Source organism: Porites lutea, chromosome 4 (genome assembly GCF_958299795.1).
Source record: "Porites lutea chromosome 4, jaPorLute2.1, whole genome shotgun sequence".
NCBI lineage: Eukaryota > Metazoa > Cnidaria > Anthozoa > Scleractinia > Poritidae > Porites > Porites lutea.
In genome coordinates, this window is record NC_133204.1 from 7,104,274 (window position 1) to 7,128,071 (window position 23,798).

At 39.1% G+C, this 23,798-nt stretch overlaps 3 protein-coding genes across 3 annotated transcripts in view; 2 read left to right on the forward strand and 1 right to left on the reverse strand.

Annotated features, from left to right (window-relative positions):
• The first annotated feature begins 1,144 nt into the window (after nucleotides 1-1,144).
• On the forward strand, nucleotides 1,145-2,535 carry LOC140935531 (neuropeptide FF receptor 2-like). Its single transcript, XM_073385091.1, has one exon. The coding sequence runs from the start codon at nucleotides 1,401-1,403 to the stop codon at nucleotides 2,454-2,456; it is 1,056 nt and encodes a 351-aa protein (XP_073241192.1). The 5' UTR covers nucleotides 1,145-1,400; the 3' UTR covers nucleotides 2,457-2,535.
• Nucleotides 2,536-5,772: 3,237 nt separating this feature from the next.
• LOC140935534 (NADH dehydrogenase [ubiquinone] 1 beta subcomplex subunit 8, mitochondrial-like) lies at nucleotides 5,773-11,049 on the reverse strand. The gene is made up of 5 exons (XM_073385094.1): nucleotides 10,933-11,049; nucleotides 9,281-9,465; nucleotides 8,231-8,301; nucleotides 6,991-7,087; nucleotides 5,773-6,288 (listed from the first exon to the last, which is right to left on the reverse strand). Exons 1-5 carry the CDS (start codon nucleotides 11,030-11,032, stop codon nucleotides 6,166-6,168), a joined length of 576 nt encoding a protein of 191 aa, XP_073241195.1. The 5' UTR covers nucleotides 11,033-11,049; the 3' UTR covers nucleotides 5,773-6,165.
• A 253-nt stretch (nucleotides 11,050-11,302) lies between these two features.
• Nucleotides 11,303-23,798, forward strand: part of LOC140935536 (dynein axonemal heavy chain 1-like) — an 88,200-nt gene continuing 75,704 nt past the window's right edge. Inside the window, exons 1-13 of the mRNA XM_073385096.1 lie at nucleotides 11,303-11,619; nucleotides 12,176-12,248; nucleotides 13,467-13,561; nucleotides 13,777-13,865; nucleotides 14,085-14,771; nucleotides 15,211-15,368; nucleotides 16,657-16,871; nucleotides 17,847-18,014; nucleotides 20,582-20,712; nucleotides 21,496-21,840; nucleotides 22,106-22,331; nucleotides 22,705-22,907; nucleotides 23,067-23,364. Coding sequence (XP_073241197.1) covers nucleotides 11,464-11,619; nucleotides 12,176-12,248; nucleotides 13,467-13,561; nucleotides 13,777-13,865; nucleotides 14,085-14,771; nucleotides 15,211-15,368; nucleotides 16,657-16,871; nucleotides 17,847-18,014; nucleotides 20,582-20,712; nucleotides 21,496-21,840; nucleotides 22,106-22,331; nucleotides 22,705-22,907; nucleotides 23,067-23,364 — 2,844 coding nt within the window. The 5' untranslated portion in view covers nucleotides 11,303-11,463. The remainder of the gene's footprint in view (nucleotides 11,620-12,175; nucleotides 12,249-13,466; nucleotides 13,562-13,776; nucleotides 13,866-14,084; nucleotides 14,772-15,210; nucleotides 15,369-16,656; nucleotides 16,872-17,846; nucleotides 18,015-20,581; nucleotides 20,713-21,495; nucleotides 21,841-22,105; nucleotides 22,332-22,704; nucleotides 22,908-23,066; nucleotides 23,365-23,798) is intronic.

Consider the following 23,798-nt stretch of genomic DNA (forward strand, 5'->3'; position numbering starts at 1 on the left):
GATCAAGGAAATAGTTCTATAACGACTCTACCACTCGTATTAGTTGCCAGGACACAAATCACGATATTCATGACGAGCATTGGACAACTCGCCATTTAAAACCAAGAAACCGACTGCCCGTTATAGTAACGTGTAGCAAGTAGATTCATACATACATACATACATACATAATTTATTTGGTAATGCAGGTCAGTAGTGGGAAAGAAAAGCGCGAAAGGAAAAAGGAGGAGGCCCCTTTCCTCCTCTCTCCAATCCCCTCTCCCTTATTCCTTCACTCCCCCCCCCCCCCCTCCCTCCCCTTTTGACGCAGGCTAATTCATTGAAAGCCTATTACAGTGGAACCCCGCCTCACGGCCACCTCGTTAATACGGCTAATTTTTTCTTGGCCCAATGGTGGTCGTATCAACGGGGTTCCACTGTAGTTGGCGGGGGTCTTGGTTTCACATGACGTCACCAAAAATTCAAACTAAAAACTATCGCTTTTTCTGAGTTTCTTACTTTCATGTGATATTAGAGCACCTTAAAACCTTTATATAAACAAATTTTCGGTTCAAAAGGGTTCTTTGTTTTGCGATACAGGACGCTTGAATTTCCAGGCTTTTGTGTGACGGGGCATTTAGCTGGCGGCCGGGAAAGTTCTTATGTGGGTTAAAAACATTACGGATTTTTGGAGATTTTGCTATCTAAACATTCCTTGTCTTAGAATAAATATAAATATTACTTTAATCTTTATGAGTTCCTCACGCGAAGAATTCACGCATAAGTAACAGATGTTTCTGTTCCTGAAAGGGACACAAACATGGCACAAACATGGCGCCTTCATACAAAGCTTTATAAATTTGGGTAAAACGTTTTTCCGAATATCTCGCATATGAACTATTGCATAGACCCGATTCTTGGCAAGGCTTTTTGTATATTTATCTTCTTTCATTTTCCAGATTCTAGACTTTCTGTTTTAAAAGGTTTCCATTTTTATTTCTGCTTTCTCACGTGAGTGAAAACCGAGAATTGTTTGTCTAATATTGCATGTGCGTTGTTGCAAAGAGGAATGGATGTGACGTTCCAATGACCTTTCAAACCATGTGCTAATTGATTGAATAAATAGCGTGATGGTTCAAGTACAAGCTTTTTATAGCGACGTCAAACAGTGCATTGTTATGATAAGTCGCCCACCTTGCATGAGACACGCAAGAATCGACAAGAAGAGGTGTCCGACGTAATGCGAACGGCAACTGAAGCGCTGAAGGACCTGAAGTGAAACGCTACAACTCATCACCGCTTGGAAATCAAGGAAGGTTGGATTCGGCTTTTACTCAAGCACAAGTTTTTTGTTCCACAAAAGTAAATCAAGCCTAGCACAAGAGTAGGGGAGCGAACAGAAGCTCGAAAAAGCATTCCCCATGATAGCTGCTATCTCGCTGCTAAGTGTAATTGCTTGTTTAGGAGCGACTGGAAATCTCCTGGTCATTAAAACGATTTTGAACGTGAAAAGAAGAAAGCTGTACGAATATCTCATTTTGAACCTGGCTATTACAGATGCAGGAACCTCTCTTGTTAGTATTCCTTTGGATATTGCAGAGCAAGTAAAAGGCGAATTCCCATACGGTGCTGCCATGTGCCATGTTATCTACCCACTACAGTCTGTACTGATCTACGTTTCTGTTTTGACACTTTTGCTTATGAGCACAGAACGCTATAAATTAATCGTCACACCCATGAAGCCGAGAATGCACATCAAAACTGCGTTCATTATCATCGCTGCGATGTGGGTTTTATCTTGCTTGATCGTTCTACCATTTTCAGCTGCTCTGAAACTCGAAGGAAATCAATGCAGTGAACATTGGCCAAAGGTCTACAGCGGAAAAGCGTTCACCCTAACCATTTTTATATTCCTCTACTTTGTACCCTTAAGTGTCATGATATTTCTCTACTCCTCTATAATTTTTACGTTTTACAAAGACATGAAGACCTTAAAAGTAAGAGTGAGAAAGAGATCGGTCTCTATAGAGTCGATCAATTTACGATTGCATAGGAACGCCAGAATCGTCAAAGTGTTTGTAGCTGCAGTAGTTGTGTTCGCAATGTGTATGTTACCCACTCACGTAGTCTGGTTATGGCACGATTTTGGTCAAGGTTCTTCTAGTCCTTTGTTCGTAAGAGTCTCAACGTTTAGCAACATCTTTATGTACACTAATTCTGTTCTCAATCCGTTTATACTCGGATTTGCTATGATTGATGGAAAAGGCTACCTCAGAAAGTTGTTCTGCTGCCGTTTAAGGCAGTTGACCAGTCCTGGACGTGAACAAGCGTTCGTGCTCCGAACTCAATCGCCTTCCATGTCAAAGCACTACAACGATGGGTCACCTTTTCTTCCATTATCTAAGGCTCCAATCTGTGACCAGGAGATAGGCATAGCAAACAAAATAACACCGGCGATAGTCCAAGTCTCCGAATGAATCCAAATAAAAGTAACAACGTTGCTAATCGAAACTAAAAAGTTGCCGCCACTTTTTTGATAGACTACGAGTAGTCCCCCATTTTTCCTCAGGGATAATAGAGCGAACGAAACGCGAGCGCGCGTGAAAATCACCTCACGCGAGAGGAGGAAAAATGGGGGACTACTTGTAGTCTACTTTTTTGATTTACTTTCGTTTGGCCTGAGCCTGGTACAAGAGAAAAAAAATATATTTATGTGACGAAGGTGTGGCTGCTGTCTTCCCACCCAATTAAAGTTCTACGTGCCTTGTAATTTGAAAACAACTGTAAAAATATTTGTCCTGTCTTTACCCTGTCATGTGGGAGGTAAAGTAGTTCAACTCAGTCTCGTGCTATTAAATGATCGCTATCAAGGACTTTCTATTCGTCCCCTAACTGACGAAGATCGTCGGCAATCGGCCCCTCCCTTGAATTTGCCATTATCATCAGGGCACTTTCTATTTTCAGACCGTATTTCTTTGTCCTTTTTCTTAAGAGCATTATCATTTAATAGAGAGATAAACTTGATATTTATTTAAATCCTTAGTTTAGAAGTGTTTAATCAACCGATGAAAGAGAAATTCTTCCTTTAGGCCACTTGAAGTTTGATCTAATGACCAGAGTGAGTTTACCACTCAGTAAGTAGTGCAAAATACAGTTAAAAACCCGCCTGTATTGACTAAATAAGTTCCCGGTACATGATCTGTTCTACCAAAAACCTAATACATCCTCTACGGTCTTCCAGTCTACGGGTTTTAACTGACTACGTGTTCGATGTATTTAGAGATAACCGGCCGTGACATCTTTCCTGTGATAACTGAATATAAGCCAATTACAATAAGTATCATTTACTTAAGGCCAATATTATCATTTTACTGGATACAGTGGCAGTTTTCTGTTCACTCGAAGCAGTATCAAGATACAATGTATACTGTATTAAAAGATCTGTGAAAATCCTAACTACTGAGAAACTGTTGTAAAGGTCCATTAAAATTTTTATTTAATAATACGCCTCGGATTGAAGAGCCAGTTCTTTAGAGGAAAACTTAGTCTTGTTTCCCTGGCGCAAAATCGGCTGGTTCGGTATACAGAGTCGCGGATTTGCTACGCCTTCTTTTGCTGAGTTTGGCAACAACTCATTTGTTTTGTGTTTTGATTATTATGTTTCGAAGCGGGCACATTTTTAACCTCAAAAAATTCCCTCCAATTCTTTTTAAAAGGTTAAGTCGGCGAACTGCGCGACTGAGCTGCAGAGAAGTATTTTCTTTTCTTTTACTCGTGATGGATGACTAACTGAACGCACATGCAGTTAAACGCGGAGTTTTAAACCCGGGGGGTAATCCTGGGAACTCTGTGGCGTGGTGTGCCGCCCAGTTCTCCAAATCCTGACCCTATTTGAGACTAAAAAATGTTATTTTCCACACCCGTTTTCGGACCTGGTATAGGTAGAAATAAGTCATCGTTTTAATACTAGGGCTCAAACAGAAAGGTTTTCTTAAAACCCATTTCGAATTCGCATATTACTCTTTCTTTCTGCTTCATTTGGAATCGAAACGACAAATACGTTTATACACTCCCGTAGCTTCCTCGAAAACCATACCCATTTCCAGACAAAATGGGGAAAATCAAGAGAGAATGAAAATCCATACCCATTTTCAGACCGAGACGTCGCAAAAACAATACCCTTTGGGGCGGCACATACCTATATAGCCTTTACAGGGGAGTACCCCTCGGGGTCTTAAAACTCAGCTAACAGCTAGTTAACGCCCGTATCTATTCCTAAAAGCAAACTAAAGTGATTTAACATTTTGCAACTTGAAACTTGTAACAGTTTCATCTAAACCTGTAGCCTCTAAAATAACATATTATCAAGAGGGGTCGGGATCACGTATAAAATATGAGTCATTAGGTTTGACGTATTTCCAATGCTCCTAGGTACGTTTAGTGGGGATGTAAAATCATTCCAGTTCAATTTTATTGAACATTCTAATATTTAGCCTGTGTACAGCCGCCCTCCGATTTTTTTGAGGAGAGGGGCGGCTGTACACAGGCAACCAAATATTGAAACCGTCTGATAAAGCGTGCGTCAGACACGAAACGCGTGGGAGAAAATAAAATAGTTCTACAACTCAAGAAGTTCACAATATAATCTTGCTGCTCCTTTCTTTCACATTTTAAGTCCTTTGGAGACCCGGCCAGCTTTTGAGGTTTACGTCGTGGTAGTAGAAGTAAGAAGTAAGAAGCCCCTGTTAGGGATGGGGTGACCAATAAAGTATCCGAACACGGACTTTCTTCTTTTGTTTCTATCAACAACAATAAGGCTCTTGAGACGCTGCAGGTAAAGATGAGGAATGGCTACCTGAAACGATTGAACTTTTCCGACAGAACACGCAGGGAAATGAAAAACTTGCTTACAGCGTTTTTCATCACACCACAATACGCAAATGCGCGAACGGTTCAAGACCAGCGAATAACGAAAGAAAAAGTCCACACTGCCGATAACAAACACAAAGAACTTTTGAAGCCTTGAATGAAGGCATCGCACAGGATTTAAATTATAGGAGTCCATATTCAACGAAGTGTCCTCACGTGACCCGAGTGGGTTAAGCATTAGACAAATCGCTCGCTAACATCTGTTAGGAGAGTCTTATCAATCTTGAAAACTTTAGCACGCTAAAAGCTAGATTTTTTCTTTTTACATCAAACTCCCCTTTTTATCAACAAGATAAATTGCAATTCTAGCTAATTTTTGGACCGAAGCCATGGCCAGGGGCATTCAACTTCATTGCAACCGTCACATGGCGATTGATGTACCCGTTTGTGTAGATTGATTTTTGACTTGTCAGCGGGATAAAATGTCCTTTTTGGAAAGAAGCCAACGACTCGGGGCGTTTCAGAATTGCTTTCGTGTTCGAAGCAAGCACACGAGAAATTCCGAACGCGAAGAAGAACAAAGACGGTGCCGCGCTGACGGCGAGGGAGAGCGCGTGTGTGGAAAGAAATCGATTGAAGGTCTCCCTCCTCACGCGTGTACTATTCTCTCACCTGTATTACTTATCTCGAGTATGCGTGACCCGGCGCTTTTTAAGGACCTACGACCGTTCCCGCCGAAACAGGTCCCATGAAACCATGCGCCTTTCAACACTAGTGACGTCTTGGCGGTCAAAGATTGTTTTGGGGTGAAACTTACGCGGAAGGATTAGGACGGGATCTTCAATTTTGGGCTATGCCTGAAGGTAAGCCCGTTCAAATATGTCAAAGTCACGGAATGGTGTTTACGTTTTGGCAGAAAACTAATGTTTTACGCTTCCTGAAATGAGGCGTTTTTTTTTAAGTTTTTAATCCAGTTATCAAAATTAAATGTTATTTACATCTGAGCTTACGACGCATTTTTTTTTCGATCGGTTCTTACAATATCAATTAGCCACGCGATTCTCTGGGCTCTAAATCAGTACGTGTCGTGAAGAACTTTGTTCTGGTTACTCCAAAAACTAGCGCGATTTACTTCTCCAAGATCAAGAAAAAAAATACACTACATATTTGTCATAACCGCTTTTTTGGATCCATAAATGCTTTCGGATTTAAAACAAGGATTACGGAGATAGACCTCTGCGCACGACAAACGTCTCAATTTAGTGATAAGTTGTCTTCTGACAAAAGAAAGATCTCAAAGGAGGAATGAGAGGGACACTAACAACCATAAACGTTGTTAGAAATGATTTTGTTCGAGGTATGTTTTTCCTCGCTCGGATCTTTGTTTGGATCGCCTCCTCTCTCCAGGTACAGGTTATTAAAGGGATACTCCTTCGGTACCTGAAATAGCAAATAAATAGTTGAATGTTTGAAAGCAGCTTCAAGGAGCATTTAGCCAAATCTGGCCATAGAATTGAGTGAAATATAAAAATGACTTCTTGAAAAACTTTTAAAAAACTCAAAAGATACAAATAAGGACACACATGGACAAAAATGAAGAAGTTTAAAAAGGGTTGCATTTGGGGCTTTTGAAAACAACTCAGTCTACAAGTTAATCAAAGTTTATGATTTAATTTTTAAAGCCGATGCACATTGCAAACAAAGTCAGGTTTTACAGCTTATGATTTGCGAAGCTGTAGCTAGTATGTACTTGTCCAAAAGTCATTTTAACTAGCCCCAAAAACATTTTGATGAGTAGGATTGATTACAGTTCTTCTGTCATTTGAACTCCTCCAAAAAAAAAAAGTCACTTGTTTGTCGAGCAAGTTAAGAACAGCATTCGCTGTTGTTTGTGATTAAATTTACTTTCAACAGAAAAAGCTACACCAACAGCCTGTCTGCCAGCTCTTCCCCGTCTTCATCTACCGTTTTTCTAGCTGTCTTGGGAAAAATGCCTATCACATTACCTGCTGAGCACAGTACAGTGTAATGCAAGAAACTTCACTTGCATTTTCTTCTGGACTAAAACGTGTGTGTGTACAGAAAGTCTAATAATGTCCCTGCTTGTAATACCATTGTATAAAGAAACATGGAATGTCTTACCGCAGGGTTAGGGTCTGTTTGGTCATAAAGATAAGACAGATATCCAACAAACCCAACGATAGCAAAAGCAATCGTCATATGCAACAGTGCTTGATGCCTGAGGATGAAATACAACATGACCACAATAAACAAAGATGATTCTTTTATCTTTGTAGTGTAGTTCTTAATCCCAGGACCTTGTCCTGTTACAGGAGTAAAAAGATACCATGGGCTGGCACACTCAAAACTTTGTCTGGAAGAGTGCTTTCAAAATGAAGTTTCAATGTTAAGGATGTTGTGGTTCAAATTTTTCTTAGGTTAGAAATTTTTAAAATCCCCAAAATTGAGTCACAAAAAAAAACAAAGTAAATCTTCTAAACTTTAAATGTAAGCTTTTTGTGCAAAGGCACATAAAATCGAAGATTAGATGTTAGAAGATTGACATGAAGGAATATTACATTATATGTATAGTCTTTAGGAAGAATCCTACTAGGCTTTCAAACATCTACAGGGTGTTCAATTATAGCACCGTTGTAGCATACATGTATGACAGTCTTTGTTGACCCTGGCCCCAGGAAAAAAAATATTTTTGCAGCCATGAACCATGAGACATTGACCCAAAAATTCACATAAAAATCTTGTTCTATAACCCACCTACCCAGGGTGCAAAGAACGTCAGTTTTACGGCATGCCATTCAGGCAGGCTGTAGTTAGCATGTACTAGCCCAAAAGTCATTTTAACTAGCCCAATGATGAACAGGGTTGATACAGTGTAACAATTCTTTTGTGATTATAATTCCTTCAAAAATTTCACTTGCCAGGCGGGAAAGTTAAAAACAACATTTGCGAGCCCGATAGTAAAATCCACTGGCCCCGGGCTATCGGACACGACTTTCTTTGCACGCTGCTACCTCTCCTTTCATCTAATCCTAAGGTCCTATTCCCAAAAGCTTTTCCCACCAACACGGCTGTCAGGGGGATTTTCCCCGGCTACTTTCATAGGAAACAAAAGGAAAATACTGGTAATAGAACAAAAAGAACTTCCTTGCTGTACCATTCCCCTTCCACTTATCACATATACCCGGCAACTTGAAATGCTAGTGACAGCCCTGCACAAAAATGAAGCCTACTAAATGCCCAGCAAAAGAAAAAATATGAGGCAAGAGAAGCAAAAGAAGAGGGGAGGAGAAAAAGCAAAAAGAAAAATTAAAGAAAAACTAACAAAAAAACATCATACTGATGTCTGTCATAAGGCACTTACGGTGTGTATATTCCACTACACTCCACCTCTTGCCAGACCCAAACATTCAGTCCATCCTCATCTTCATGAATCTGATAAGAAAACAAGTAATTTACATGTATTTTGCACACTATTACTTTCAAATTTACGCTTGAATATCCATTTCAGACAACAAAAGAATGCAAGAAAGATCCACCTTTATTTTAGTTTTAGACAGAATGCTCCATGTAATATATCAAACATGAGATGCAGTGTTTCATCACCAGATGAAACACCGAGAAGAGAGTTGAAAATACGACGCGCAGCGGAGTATTTTTGACGAACTTCGAGGTGTTTCATCTGGTGATGAAACACTGTGTCGAATGTTTGATATTTCTTCTCAAACAAAATCATTTTTGAAGGAGAAATTAAGGATGCAAAAATGAGCAGTTTTTCATCTGATATCCAAACACTCATTAAATATTAATTTCCTCTGAATTTTCTTTATGAATTATTAATGAGTTTAAGAAGTTATTTTGAAGTCCACCAGAAGTTCGTAAGGATGAAAATACATGTAACATTTGTGTGCATGGCCCTGCATTAGCCTGTACACAAATGTTTTATTTTTGTTTTGTTCATTATGAGCGCAGGGCACGCGGAAACGAGCACAGAGCATCAGAAAATGAGTGCGGAGCACAAGAAAGAAAAATATATTTTCTTCTTCCCCCACCACTACCCCCTTGCACTGGAGGTCAATAAATCCGCCGTGGTTTATATTTTATCACGCGCGCTCAACAGACTGTGAACAGTCTAGCCCTGCATTTACACTTAGAAGTTGAGAAAATGTTAGGAAAATGACACTCAAGGTGGATCATTAAAACTTGCTGTGCCCATTTCATTGTGGATGGAGGAAAATGCACTACATGATGTAACACATCCATATAAAAATTGGCCTGTATCAAAATGAATGAGTTACATACCACGTTATCATGTAAAAACAGTGGGATTCATTTTTAGTGTTTTGCATAAACTAGAATGGATAATTAAAAAAAAAAAGGTTTCAGTGTGTATGGGTTCATCATTGCAGCTTACTGGTTCATTAAAGTTTCTGCGTTCTTGCCAGTCCCACCAGCCCTTGTGCTGTCTTCTTTGATAAGAAATATTTGGAAGATTAGGATAGTCTCCTAGAGCATAACCATCATCAGGCCACTCACGAGTAAAACCTTTCCAGTCATTCTCTGGAGTGGGGATAGGGAATCGTAAATGATCATCATGAGCTGTGTTGAATAAAAACACAAAAGTTAATAGCATTTCAATTGAACCTGACAAGTGTCCAGTCTTTTGTTTGATTACATCTATGAAAAAGTGAGCTGAGAATGGCATATTACACAAAGTACACAGAATAAAATTTACTAAACAAATAAATACCCACAATTTAGCAATTTGCCTTTCCAAGAAAGTGAATGTGCTACTTAACAATTATTCCACGAGGGTGCGTTGGATATGAGATGATAGATAGCCAACGAGGCGCGTAGTGCCGAGTTGGCTATAATCATCTCATATCCAACAAGCGCGAGTGGAATAATTGTTTTATTAAAAACGCCCACTAGAAAAAACCGACTAGAACAAACCGGAAAAGACAAGGGTCTTCCGCTACTCACATGTCACACGTCTATCAAAACTGTCAACGCGCGAATGGACTCGCCTGGACTGCATGAGTGAAAAATCAAAACATTGTAGGATGAATTTTACACAGCAGAAAAGCTAAGAAAACCTGGCAGATAATGTGAAGGAAAAGAATTTTTAAGTGACAGCCATCGAAATTACTGTGAATTTGGATTTTCGGTGCAGTTATAAAAGTAAGAACAACAGAGAAAAACTATTACCTCGGTCGCTTGTTATGAAGTTGTTTGAAGCCACAAGCTGGTTTTGCTGAACGAGAAAAGAAGCTATACTGCCGCCTTGACTGCTCTAGTGAATGGCTGCATAGCCTGTATTTGTAGCTGGTTACTTGCGATTTATATTCTTGATGTCGGATAAACAAGCCGCAGTTATCTATTGGCGAGTGACTCGATCGGCGAATGGCTTCGTGATCGTGAAGAAACAACACTTGTCTACTTTCGTAGCTGGTCAAGGTACTTTAGTTCCATGTGTTTTCATGTGTTTTTCAACAAACTTTCAAACAAGCTCTTGAGGTTTTTTTGTTTGTTTTTGTCTTTTTTCTTTCGATGAAATTGCATTTCTAGTATTCTAAGAAACGAGTTAAAACAATTTGCTTCGGGCGCCGTTCTATCCTTCGCGAAAAAAAAATCTCCGCTAGCTTCCAATTTTAAACTGACGCGTACACTGACCATATATGGAGAGCATGGTATAATAGCTCATATACCATAACGGCTAAGCCAATCAAAATGCTAGAATTGCATTATCCAATGATTCAGTTTTTAATAAAAAAGGTTCTACTAACTTTAAAATCATTTCCTACCAAATACAAACAACCCCCTGAAAGATTTACTTTTCCTGTAATTCCGCTTTGTTAAAGAAACGGATAAGTTTAGCCAACAGCGAAGCATAGTAAGTTATGTGAACTTCCGTTGAGTTCAACTGAAGTTAAATTATGAAATGGGCAAGTAATACCCAAGTAATAGGTAAGTGAAGGTGGTGTTAATATTGACTAAAAATATTAAGTTATCTTTGTAACTGCTCTAAAGTAACGATCTTAAAGAAAGTGTTACTTAAACATTAACCTCTTCTGATTCCTAACAAAACTTGTGCAGCTTGTGGTCGTTGCAAAACAGCACGGCGAAGAAGAGCCTGACCCAAACACAATCCTCTGCCGGCCGCCATCTTGAACTGAATACATCCGGGACTGTTCCAACATTTTCTCGGCCGGCCACACTTCGGAAAAGTCCGGTGTTATCCGGAGTTATCCGAACGGATCTGAAGTTGCCGAAATAATTTTTAGTCCTACCATAGCTTCATTTTGATTTTTTGCATTTAGGAAATATCTCAAAAACCCTTTTACTGCAGAAGAGTTATTTAGGATATAGCTTTTCAGGCGCATTTGATTTTTATCTTGTCTTTTACTCTTTTGCTGGCAGATGTTGTCATAGCAACTTCAGGCCTGGGATTTAGTGAGGAAAACAATATGGCGGACACTTGCAGGCAATGATTTCACTGACGATGAAATACAGTGCTCATCCATCTTAAAACGTTTGATTGCTTGAAAACTATTTTTTGCGGAGATTGGAACTTTTCGGAAAGATTATTAAGCCTTCATGAGTGCTCAGAGACGAGCCAGCTCTCAAAATGGGAGACACACATCAACCGGGACTCCAAAGTCGCCTGCCTCCAGCGGATTAACTTATCCCACAATAAGACAAAGAGGTTATTACTCCGATATTTTGGGAGGAGACTCAAAAGATGAGCTTGGGGTAAGTTACGAAGAATCAACAGAATGAAAAGGTTTTCTAACTGAGTGGTATATTTTCGTGTAAACTATGGTGATACGGTAGTGACATGGCGGGAAAACGTGTACTTTCATCATTTAGACTTACACTCAATCTAAATACTAACTGCAGGCTACGTACTCACAAGTCTTATGTGTATTAATTAAGTGTGTAATTTCCACACTCCACTGAAAGTTCTCTCTTGCAGTATATGGAGACAAGGACATGTGAAACGTTTGTAGTATTTATGTAGGGTCACCGGCACTGGCTTAGCTTCAGTCCCGGCTGTTTTGAAAGACTAGATCGAGTGAAACCCCAATTGAAAATATCATCGCTGTTGCAAGAAGACTAAAATGGTAAAATCGAACAGGGCTATAATTAAGGTTTGTGGACTGGGGGTTTTACCTCCTTAATTGTCAAAAATTGAATCCTTTGCAACTTCATAAATTCTATACATGGACGTTCCCTTGTTTCTATATTCCCTTTTCCCTGCTTTTGTATTTGTAACATGCATATTACACAACAATGTTTTCCTCATTAGAATGTTACTGGTGGCCCTCCAGCTTTTCGAAGCACGCTATGGAAAACAGCAAAAGTAAAACATATGCCAGAAGGTGTGTACTAGCAATTTACTTAAGTTGCCTCTGCACAGCTCTATTTCAGACTTGCCAAGTTTCATGACTTAATCCCAAGTCTCACGATTTCATGACCTATCTCACAGTCTTTACAAGTTGCAACTAATTTCTCACGCTTCCTCGGTCAAACTCCAAAAAATTTCGGAGTTGCAGGGTTTGTTGTTTCCAAGTTAGATATTGATAGGTAGCCAGCTCAATCCAAGGAAAACACTTACAATTGCGTTTGATTGCAATTTCTTTTAGCCTACCACAATTTGCCACCAAATGTGAAGACTTACTGTTTATCTTGTCTCAAGATGGCCGCAAACAGAACATAGAAATTACAAAACCTAAATCATAAAATTGCTCGTGATGTTTAATGCTGCAGCTTTAAAGTGATAATATGTGACTTCCAATACCCATAATCCCCACTGGAAGTCTTTCAACTAGGAAGTTTGGGACATCTTTACAACTTCTTACCCATTTCTCACTACTTTTCCCAGCTCTAGCTTCAGAGTCTCACATTTTTTGTTTTTTGGGGGTTGGCAAGTCTGCTATTTTCTGATATAATATTGTGTAACTCTAAAAACTACATGTATCTGCACTTCTTCCATGGGGGGTTTAATGGTTAAAGCCCCTCTCCCCCTTCCCCATCCCTCTGGAAGTTCCAGTTTGCAGCACCAGCTTGTAGGTGTAGACTCAATAGAGGAGAGAAGTCGTTAGGTGATGTTGTCATTGTAGCAAAATTATTGGATGACAACAAACTGAGAAAGTCACTTAAAAAGTATATGCGTACTATTTCAAACTTCATTGATGTTATTCATTTTCATTTAATTAGTCAAATGTTGGCAAAATTTTCTGGGTACTTTAAATCGGAAAGGACAATATCTAAGTTTAGAAAAAGAAAAAGAAGATTTTGTGTTGTGTTCACCTACTCAATAAAGTGGGTGCGTGAAATTAGGAAGTTTTATGTCGCAGTCATGCAATGACAGCTAAGAAATGCACAAAAATGCATGATTTGCAGTTGTTGTTTTGCTAAAGCTCTCTATTGTAAGTTGTGATCCAGAAATTTTGCTGCCACATGGTAATGTGATGTCACACTTTTCCTCTCTGTTGCTTTTAATCATTGTTGCTTCCTGTTCAGAATTTCTTATGATCTTCCCTGGAAATCTCCATTGACTAATTCACTTGTTGTGCCAAAACACTTTTTCTACTCAGTGCAAACCTTCAAGGGGCCAGTTTCATCTCAAGCCTTAAATTCACTGTTACAAGGTCAAGTTCATGGACCAACCACAGCACCTATCACAGTATCTGTAAGTACAAGTATGGTAATACCAAATATTACAGTCATTAATCATGATACATATATGCCTTTTTACTCGTGCATAAACTATGATATACACTGTACATAATAATGTGAAGCCCTTGTGCGTGTTTGGACATAGATCCTGTTTGTATATGTAGATATACAAACTGCGGAAATTTTTTAATAATAGTTATATCAAAAGCTGTTCATTTGTTTTCACAGGATTTTCCTGAGAAGGCCTGGGAGCCCAAGGTTCAACTCCCTTTCAATGCGGAACCTGGTCAAGTTCCAAGAAAAATTGAGATTGAAAGGTACCTAGGTCACATTTGTGTACTGGCAGAATATAATTTACATCTCTTAACTGAGCATTTGCCAAATATGTTCAGTTCATTTGTTTTAGGCAACTGTACTGGTATTAATTTTTTGAAAAATCTAATCTACTGATAGCTTAATTGATTAAACAAGGCATGACTGTTAATCTTTATCAGTCTTTTGACTGAAATTACCCTCTTTTATGAATATCTTTTCAGACAAAAGCGAATTTTTGCAAAACAAAACATCAACTCACTGCTTGAAGACCTTGGAGTCAAGACCTCTGATTTAATGCCTAGAGGAGACTACAATATGCGAGTAAATCTCACAGGTGTTGACACTGCACCATTTCCAAGTTTCTTACCTCTCCATACATTTGACGACACAGAGTATGACTGCCGCAATCCTCGTGAGTGGCTGGAGCTAGGCTTTGTTGATGGTAAGCAACATCCTGTACCAGGAAAAGCCCTTCTGCCTAAAGACAATGGTAAAAATGGAAAAGAGTACTCTTGGACAGACGTTGGTATGTTAGATTATGATGCTGAGAAACAGCTATTCTTTGTGCAGATTGTCGGCACAGGAGGTCTTCAACACAATGTTTTCCCAACAACCAATGGTGTAGTAGAAAATGGTGATAAAGAACCAAAGAGAAAACATTCTAAACTTGAAGCTCAGCAGTTCTGGGTCCCACGTATTCAACTCTTGTTTGCTGCAGAAGACCCAGTGAATTTTGCTGAGAGAGTAGCTAAGGCATATGCTCAGCGATGTGAAACTGAGGCATTGCTGAGGTACAATCTGTATGTTGATTGCATGCCAATGGATGGGGTGTTGAGACTGGATCCCAGTTCGATGGAAAGAATGATCACTTGGGCAAAAGGAACCAGGACACTGAAAAATGACAAGAGGTTAGAAACTTTACAAGAATAAATATTTAAGTGGTAAGAGGGTAACCATCCTAGTACATGTATGTAACCAAATTTTTATGGTAATAAGTTACCAAAGTGTAATTTTGCTGAAATGCTTCCTTCCTCAAATAATAATTATATAATGGCTGAATAAGAAAAGGATGATGATATTGTGTACTTTGCTTGAAACCAGATTGTATTCCAGATTGTTTGAAAAGAATAGTACAGTTACTGTAGTACAAATTATATGTATACGGTTTGTATGTAATAAAGAGCAAACTGGTTAATATGTTGTCTCAACACCTCACTGTGAGGAGATTTAACCCCCAGTGCTGAAAAGAGGGACTTTGAAAATGATCATTGTTCCTGCGAAAATATTAATATTTTTGTGGCCTTAATCTATGATGCTTCTTGATTTCTGTTGGTATTCCTTTTGCAGCTTGGATGAACATGCCCGGCTGTTATCAAAAGAAATCCAAGTGGACTTTTCACGAAGCATGAACAGGATCACATTTGACCAAATTATCAGTAGTAAACCAGAGAAATATCCCTTTGTAACTCTCCCACAAGAAGAAGAGGAAGTTATTCCTGAGCGAGGTATAATTTTATTTATCACACACCATTTATTATTCATTCAAAATATTTCCCCATTTCTGATTGGTTAAAACCACAGGCATAATTCACCATAACCAGCTGTTGTTGACCAAAAATTAATTTGGAAAGAATTTTGTCATTTTGAACGGATGACATCAAAATGACGTCAAAAGTGCAGCCTGGTTGCAGCTTATTGAACCATTGACAAAAAAAAACTTGGGGATGGCTGAGTTGTTTTGGTAGTTATAACAAAATGGCGGAACTGTCCTGGAACATTTTGCTCGTTTCAGGGCAACATTGTCTAAATGAGATGTAAGAGCCTGTTTGTTTCTACTTTTCAACAAACCATCTACTAGATCAAATATATTGGTACTGACTGAATTCTGCGATTTGGAAATGGCTGTAATTAAGTGGTAATTGAACTTCGTGTCGTACAGTTTTCGTCTGAAATCATGCTTTTGATTTCAAATCGAACTTGCACTGCATGCTTGTCCAATTTTATAATCAAGTGACTATGATTTTGGACCAAATTGCACTCCACTCAGTTCAATATAGATTTCAGTTAAACTTTATGAACATCTTGAGGCAGCTACTAGAGGAAAAAGCTCCCGTAAACAATGTGAAAGAAGAGTTTCCAATGCCGAGAAATACGACTGCAAGTAAAATAGGTAATGGCATTATTTCGTTGCTATGACAACTCTGATGTCATGGTAACCCTGATCGAAACAATTTTTCATCTTTAGTTAATACAGCTATGGCGGTAATTTTTCCAAATCTTTGTTAATGGCTATGTAGTTTATGCTCAAACTTTGGACATATTGACCTTGAAGACCCCATCAAGCCACCCTAAAATGTTCACTGATACAGTCATTAGTAAATTTGAAAGCATTTCTGCCTATTTCTTGCGGTCTTTTTATTTGCATTTCAATTTACATCTGCATTTTTGTGTACTTTTTACCAGGTTTATTATGATAATTAATGGCATTTTGGGATTTAAATGCTCTCTTTTGTATTGTAGTCGGATTGTTAGGTCAAAATTAAAGTCAGGTTCAAATTTTTTAACCTAGGTTGATTCTCAATTTCCTTTGTCCCCTAGCCCTAATTCATGAATAAAAATCTACCTGAATTTGATTTTGACCTGTGAAATATGCAAAGAGTTTGGTAGGCTCGATTACCAGGTGCCGCAGGGAAATGACCTGCCTGCGCTTGTCCCCCAAACAGGGAGTGGCGGAAACTGAGCCTAGGACTTTGTCAAAGTTTAGTCATGAACGCTTTGTTCCTTGTTTTCTAGGATTTCATCCAGATGTTCCATCATATCCCTTTGATGAGAAGTTTGACAACTTTGCTTTCAACTGCCTGCTAACACGTGAAGAGGCTATCATAGCCATGGGTAAAGTCAGATCTGAATGTAACAAAGTTGCTGGCATGTATGTATTCCAAGTACCTGTCTCAAAGAGCATGAAGCTGGAAGAGTTTGAACAGACACAGGCTCAAGTCAGTACACAGGTACATGGGTTTCAATAAGAATTAAAGTAGCCAGCAAGCTTCAATAGGGTAACCGACTGGATCAAAAAAGGGCTGTCGGCCCCCTTCTTCTTCATTAGGGAGTCTAGGGGCAACCCAGAAAAAGTTGAAATCTTTGGAAGCCGTAAAATGCGATTTTCAGCAGTCTGGACACTAAATTTGGTAAAAGAAAGATATGACAAGATTTTTTATCAATAGTAGTAATTTCTTTTATTTCCAGTGCTGATCAGTAATGAGTTTATAAACAAGAGAGAATGATAACGGTAGAAAGAATCTTTTTTAGTTTTATAACTACTTTATTTAAAGTTTTGGCAGAATCGTTCTTTAATACTTCATTCCCAGCCTCATTTATGGGGGAAATAGTAGCAAACTTCCCTGAGCAAAGTAGCTGATGCGTTTTTTTGATCGTCGGTGCTTATTGAAACCTCTACAGGTAACTGGCATCAAAATGCTGTTGTTTTTTCATGTCTTGTAATGTTTATTTAGTGGCCATCAAGCATTTTGATACACTTAGTTTGGCTTTGTTTTAAAAATATGGTGAAGGAAAATGTAGTCCAAAACACACCAGAAGGACTAGTAATGCTGCTCGCGTGATGATTTTGATTTTTCTGCTAAAGATGAGACTAATTTTATAACCAAACCTCTATTGAGTGGCCAACTTCATGCTGGTACCCCAAGGGTAGTGGCCTAATGGAGATTCAACTGTTGTAAGAAAGTTTTTGTTTTAGTCTGTTAAGTCATGTGCCCTTTCTGCTGAGAGGTTTGAAGCATAGTTTTCTATGTAAAACAAACCAGAATCATTTTTTTTGCAAAGTTTCACGTTTATGACTACTAAAAGGTCAAGAAAACCTTTTAGATTTGTGCTAACCAAATAATGCCTGACTCACTAATAATTCCGAATCTTATGTTTAGTGTAATGGAAGTAATAATTATTCATCTCCTCTGGTAAACCTACAGGTGCAGATATTTTTGAGAGACAGCTGGCTGAATACCTTAAGGACAGCCATTCGAAGCAGTCTGCTTGATGTTGGCAAGGGTTGGTTTAACATGGAAGAAAGAAACTGGGAGGTGTACCAGATTTCAAAACTTGCTAAATTCATGCAGCTTGTCAAGTTTGCCATGCAGGTAGAGAGAAGTAATGTTTAAGACCTGCTAGCTATATAGATGGTTGATGGTGAATAGAAACAAAACGGTTAGACTGTCTGGTCTTCTCAAATAAGGATGATAAACAGCAGCCCCATCTCACAACCTTTGCACATATAAATTCTGTGGGATGCTAATGAACCCACACAGCGGGGCACATGTAGTCCCCTGTGGTGTAATCTATCTCTCATGGGTGAGGGACTGTTGTGCACCTATCAATGTAAATCCCGTGAGGGGGGAGTGCGGGCAAGGGGCGGGAATTTGATGCCTGAGACTATCCCCCTGTCGGGCTTTTGATCGTGCGACGTGACCCCGGGGTCGGGACATTTGACTTTGACCGACAGAAGCCTGGTATCAATTCAGAAGCGGTTACCAAGTCCGTCCCTCGAGGCTTTCTGAAAGTCACGCTGTTGGAGAAAGGTATGAAGTTAATAATGTCTATTTTGAGAAAGGTTTTATCTTCAAGTTCCCATCTGATTGTAAAACTCGATTGAAATCGAATTCCACCATGAAAGTCAGAGGATTCAGGGTTCGCAAATACGCCAAATTTGGCGTATTTTACGCCAAAATTGTTCAGATGACTCCACGGAGGTTACGGAGGGAGTCACTTCGACTCCAGAAGTTTTCGGTAACAAACAGGGAGCCACTTCGACTCCAGAAATTTGCGGTAACAAGCACAGTTTTGTCCTTACCTTTTTCACATCAAATACAATTCACGTTAATGTAAACATTGTAAACCTTAATTAAATCATCGAAATTAAAGAATTATACTGCACGACAAAACAGGAAGAAGGTAAATTACGATCAAAGTTTACTCGATGACCGCCATCATGGATTTGAGCTTTCCAAGTCAGCGGACCGCCACAGCTACCTCGTGTATCCCTCACGATAGTGTATACATGCCAGGACCGCGTGCTGGAAAGTCTGAAAATGGCTTTTTTCGTTGTGGTACTTGACTCCAAATATTCCAAAATGACTCCAAAATTTGTGAAGCAGAAGTCACACTGACTCCACTCATCAATAAAACTTGCAAACCCTGGAGGATGTTTTACGGGTCACTGATCCGACCTGTTCCGACATGTTGAGCAGATGTTATAAATATTTTACGTTTCATTAATATTATAATAGCACAGTCAATCTTCCTGGAGTGATTTTGTTGTTCAAAAGAGGAGATGCTAATGGAGAGAGAAAATACTTAATTACAGCGAGTAATTCAACGGAGCTTACGTTAACCATAAATAAAAGTAGTAAGAACGTACTTTTGAAATATTCTTTTTATTTGTTTTATATAGTGTTATAGTATTGTTTGTGTCGATTTTTCCCCTGGGGTGGGGGCTTTTTTGACACTTTTGATCAACCTTTCGTTTCCCACCCTGGGGAATTTGATCAAAAAATTTCCAAATTTGTCAAATCCGCACCCCTTGCCCACACTCCCCCCTCACGGGGTTTACATTGATAGGTGCATTACAGGCCCCACAGTAACTGGTATCATACGCTGTTGTGGTGATCCTGCCAACTTTGATGAACCTACATGTAAGTGAGTAAATAAATAAAGAAGACGATTTGCTAGGACTATGACAAGACCCCTAAAAACCACAAGCCACTGGAAGCTTCTAATCTCATGAATGCCATTTTTACAATTTACACAATAGTACGTCTGGTATAAATATGGTAAATAAGTCAGAGGAATTGAACGTCTGAAGTTAAGTGCATATGCTAGAAAGAGTAAAACTTGCTTGTTTCTTTGGTTAATCTACTGGAAGTTAATTGTTAATGGACGTTACTCCGCGGTAACTGCATTGTGTGTAACTTGACATTGAATAGTATAGGAGGGATGTTTTACTCTGGAGTTTTGCTGGGGAATCTCATTAACTTGCAGAGGAATACATTAACGCCGAGGAGATCATAACTTTTGTCTTTATCTCTTGAATAAAATGCGCAGGAATCTCATTAAGATAAGGTCATGTGCTATTTTTAGTTGGTTTAACCGGTTTGACAGATTTGTACTTGTTTTTAGGTCTGTAAATGTCTTGGTTTTCGATTGGTTGATTAGAAAATATGAAAAGTTTTCATTGGTTAATTCATGGTGTCTAAGGAATAAAGTCAAACTCGTCTGTGGCTAAAATCTCTAAGCAGTAACGTGATTATGCAAGTTCTATTTTCTGCCGCTGTCATTGTCCTAGTTCTGGTTCACTGATTCGCGCAAATCGTGCATGTTATTGAGGGCGAAGGCAACTAGCTCTTTTTAGAACGGAAAACAATGTTTTACTTACACTCCTCCACAGTTTATTTCTTTCTTTTTACTTTAGTTTTAGTTCTATTTTCCCTCCACCACATCGACCCTACATCGACCCTACATTGACCCTATATCGACCTCACATCGACCCTACATCGACCCTACATTGACCCTATATCGACCCCACATCTACCCTACATCGACCCGTCATCGACCCTACATCGACCTCCCTCCATCTACATTTCCTCCTCCTCAATTTTATTGTTTTCCTTCCTCTTCCTCCTCCTATTTTTGTTTCTTCTGTCTGTTTTAGGATTCACTTCGTTACTTGGTGCAAGATTCCTTAGCAGCATTCACTCAAATGATCCAAGACGCCACTTACAGTGTCATAGACTTAGGAGAGGACTTTGACTGGGGAGAAGACATCATCAACAGCAGCTACAGGTAAAGACTTTAAATATCAACACAGTCATAGATCTTACGTAATTCCAGGAAAGAGAACCACATTTTTGTCGCGCCAAAATCCTCAATCCTTCATCTACAAGGTCTCGTTACAACGTTTCCATTAGCTTCCCTCGCCTCATTGGATTCTTGATTAGGAAACCTTTACTTCAAAATGCAGGTGGATTAACCAGAACCCTGACTGCTAGCTGGATACGTTCTCGGTGATCCCGAGTTCAAATCCTGGGCGACGCTTATAAAATAGTCAACTGGTTCGCTTTCTACCAGTTGGTGAGTTGGGATTCTTAACCATGTTGTGTTTATCTATTTGAATTATTGGTTTCATTATCCCTAAAAAGCCCAATAATTGGAGAGGACAATTTAAAAGTATTTAAATTCAAATTTATGTAAATCGTTCTGGACCGTTTTTTGGCACGACATGCACTGTGGACGTTAAAAGAATCGTTTGATTTAGCCATTAGAGAGATTAAGATTCACCTTTGCCGCGAACGGCAAACGTCAGATTCAAGTTGAGGATTTCTCAGAATAGAAAATAAGCAGACAAAAACAGTCCCGAACGATTCCTATGGTTAAAACTGGCATAAAACTACTTATTTTTGTGTAGAAGCAATAAAGAGTAAACGGAAAATAAGGGGGAAGACTTGGTCACGTGGTACAAATTCACGTCTGCCGTTTGGCGTAAACGTGAATCTTAATCTGTCTAATATTTTATTGACTGGACTTGAAGCTGGGTCCGTTAAAAACTGAAATTGCGTTCTTTAACAGGCCCAAAAAGAATGCCCTGTTCATGTTAGACCTGACATTGGAGAAAACAGGTGTCCAGTACAGTACAGATTTGGAGAGCTTTGAACGTGTGGTGATCATGTTGTTTGACAAAGGTATCACTTGCACTAAGAATGTTCCACAGCTTGAAAAGATGGTGATAGAAGGTCTGTTTTGGAGTGGCACGCCTCTTCTGGAGTCTGTGGGTGAAAACGAACCGGAAGTTGTAAAGCTGAGAGAAACGGTGCGACATGCAATCCAGCAGTCCCTGATTCCTCTGAGAGCTTATGCCAGACAGTATGAAAAGTACCTGGACTTGTATAACTTGGATATCAACGAGTATCTCGTGTAAGTACAGTGTAGCCTGTTTTTAACATTTCTTGTTATAAGTATAGTCAGGGGAACCCAACGACGGTTTCCTGCAAAATGCATTGAAAATGCTTTATAGGTTATCCTGAGTACTTTTAGACCTTTAGAAATGCATTGTGAGCGGGGCTATAGAATTTGTATCTGTTCGGTCATCCTACGGAAACTTGAGTCTTTTTGAAATTACAAGGGCTTCAGTAATGTTTTAGTATTTCAAGCACTTTAAACGCCTGAATGATTTTTGTAGGGAGTATGATTCGCAAGAGCGTTCCGCCTCAGAAGTGAAACAGGAGATTGAACGGCATTTAAAAGATAAGGAGACACTAGAGAACTCCTTGCCATCAAGCATTGTGATTGGTCCATACTGGATATCAACTGAGGGAGTTAGGCAGGCATTGGCAAAGAAACGAAAAGCGTTGGCTAATGCTGTTATTGAGCTGTTGGCCAAAAAACTCCGCAAGCAGGCTGATATGGTGTGTGATGTTGCTTTTTGTTTTATTCAATAGTGTTTTGATTTTGGATGGCTTAATTTTTTTCACAAACCGTTATTTGGAGGATTACACTTCACAGGATGTAGATTAAAGATATTTAAATCACAACAGAATTTTCTGAAAGTGCCCACTACTGGTGAGCAAATATTTGTGATTAAGCGGACCAACATCATCGATGTTAGTCTCCTACGTACGACATCGAGTGCATTGTACATTTTGTTAGGAAAAACTGGAGGATGAGAGTTTTGTATTTTAAATTTTCTTCGCTGTTTTGAATTTGTACCAGAAATGCGCTTCCTTTGATCAAAAAGAAGAAAAGAAACGGATATACTAAAGTATTTTAATTTTGTACTAGGTTTGTGAGGAGTTTAAGGCGATCGCACGGCAGTTGTATGATAAACCAAACAGCATAGAAGAGCTGGCAGAACAAAGAGAATACATGAAGCAGATTCCAGAACAACTGAAGAAAAACCAGGAACTGATTGACAAAGCTATGGTCGATTATGAGCTCATTGAAGAGTTTAACTACAATATATCTGCTGAGGACTTCAATGCAAAGTGAGTTGATCTGACTCCCAGATAAAGTAGTTTTATAAGTAAAGGTAACTTATTAGTCTATCAGTTGACTGCAAAATAAGTCTTCATAAATCTTCACGCACGCAAACCGTCAAACTGGCCGTCTGACACTCTTGTACTTTCCATATTTACATGTATCAGGTGGACCTGTATTGGATGGCCATATAAAATCCAGCTACAAATGGAAGCAACAGAAGCCAGCCTTGATGCAGATGAAGAAAGATTCCAGAAAAACTTGTTAGCTGACCAGAACACTTTTCAAGACCGGCTCGACTCGCTCAACATGGCTGTGGCAGGATTTGCTGCTCATACTGACATCAGTAAGGCACACGAAGTGGCGAATGAAGTGCGGCGTCTAACGAAACAGCTCAAGGAATGCCAGGCACTCGCTAATACCTACAATAACAGAGAGAGGCTGTTTGGCCTCCCTGTCACGTCTGTAAGTTGTTCAATTCGATTATATACTTGTACTGCTATTTGTGTCTTAATAACAAAGACAGTAAAAAGCAATTCATTTGGAGGGTTTATTCCTGAAGTTATTCAGTAAGGGGTAAAGGTTCCAGTTTGGTATTACTTGAAATCAAGGTCATTTTTATCATGAAACAAAACGTCCGACGTGTCTACCTTAAGATTGTGATGATTTGGCAATAAAAGAAAACATATGAGAAGTTCTAGAGTTCTTTTTATAATGTTAAAAACGTTCTCTGGCTAAAAATGTTGAAAAAATTCAAGCTAGACCGCCTGAACTGTAGTCGTCAATGGGCGAAGTGATTTGGAAGTGAAAAAATTCTAAAATACAGTGCGATAAATAATACAATAGAATAAAATTACTAAAGAATAAGAATTAAGAAAGAATTAATTGAGATTTTTTGT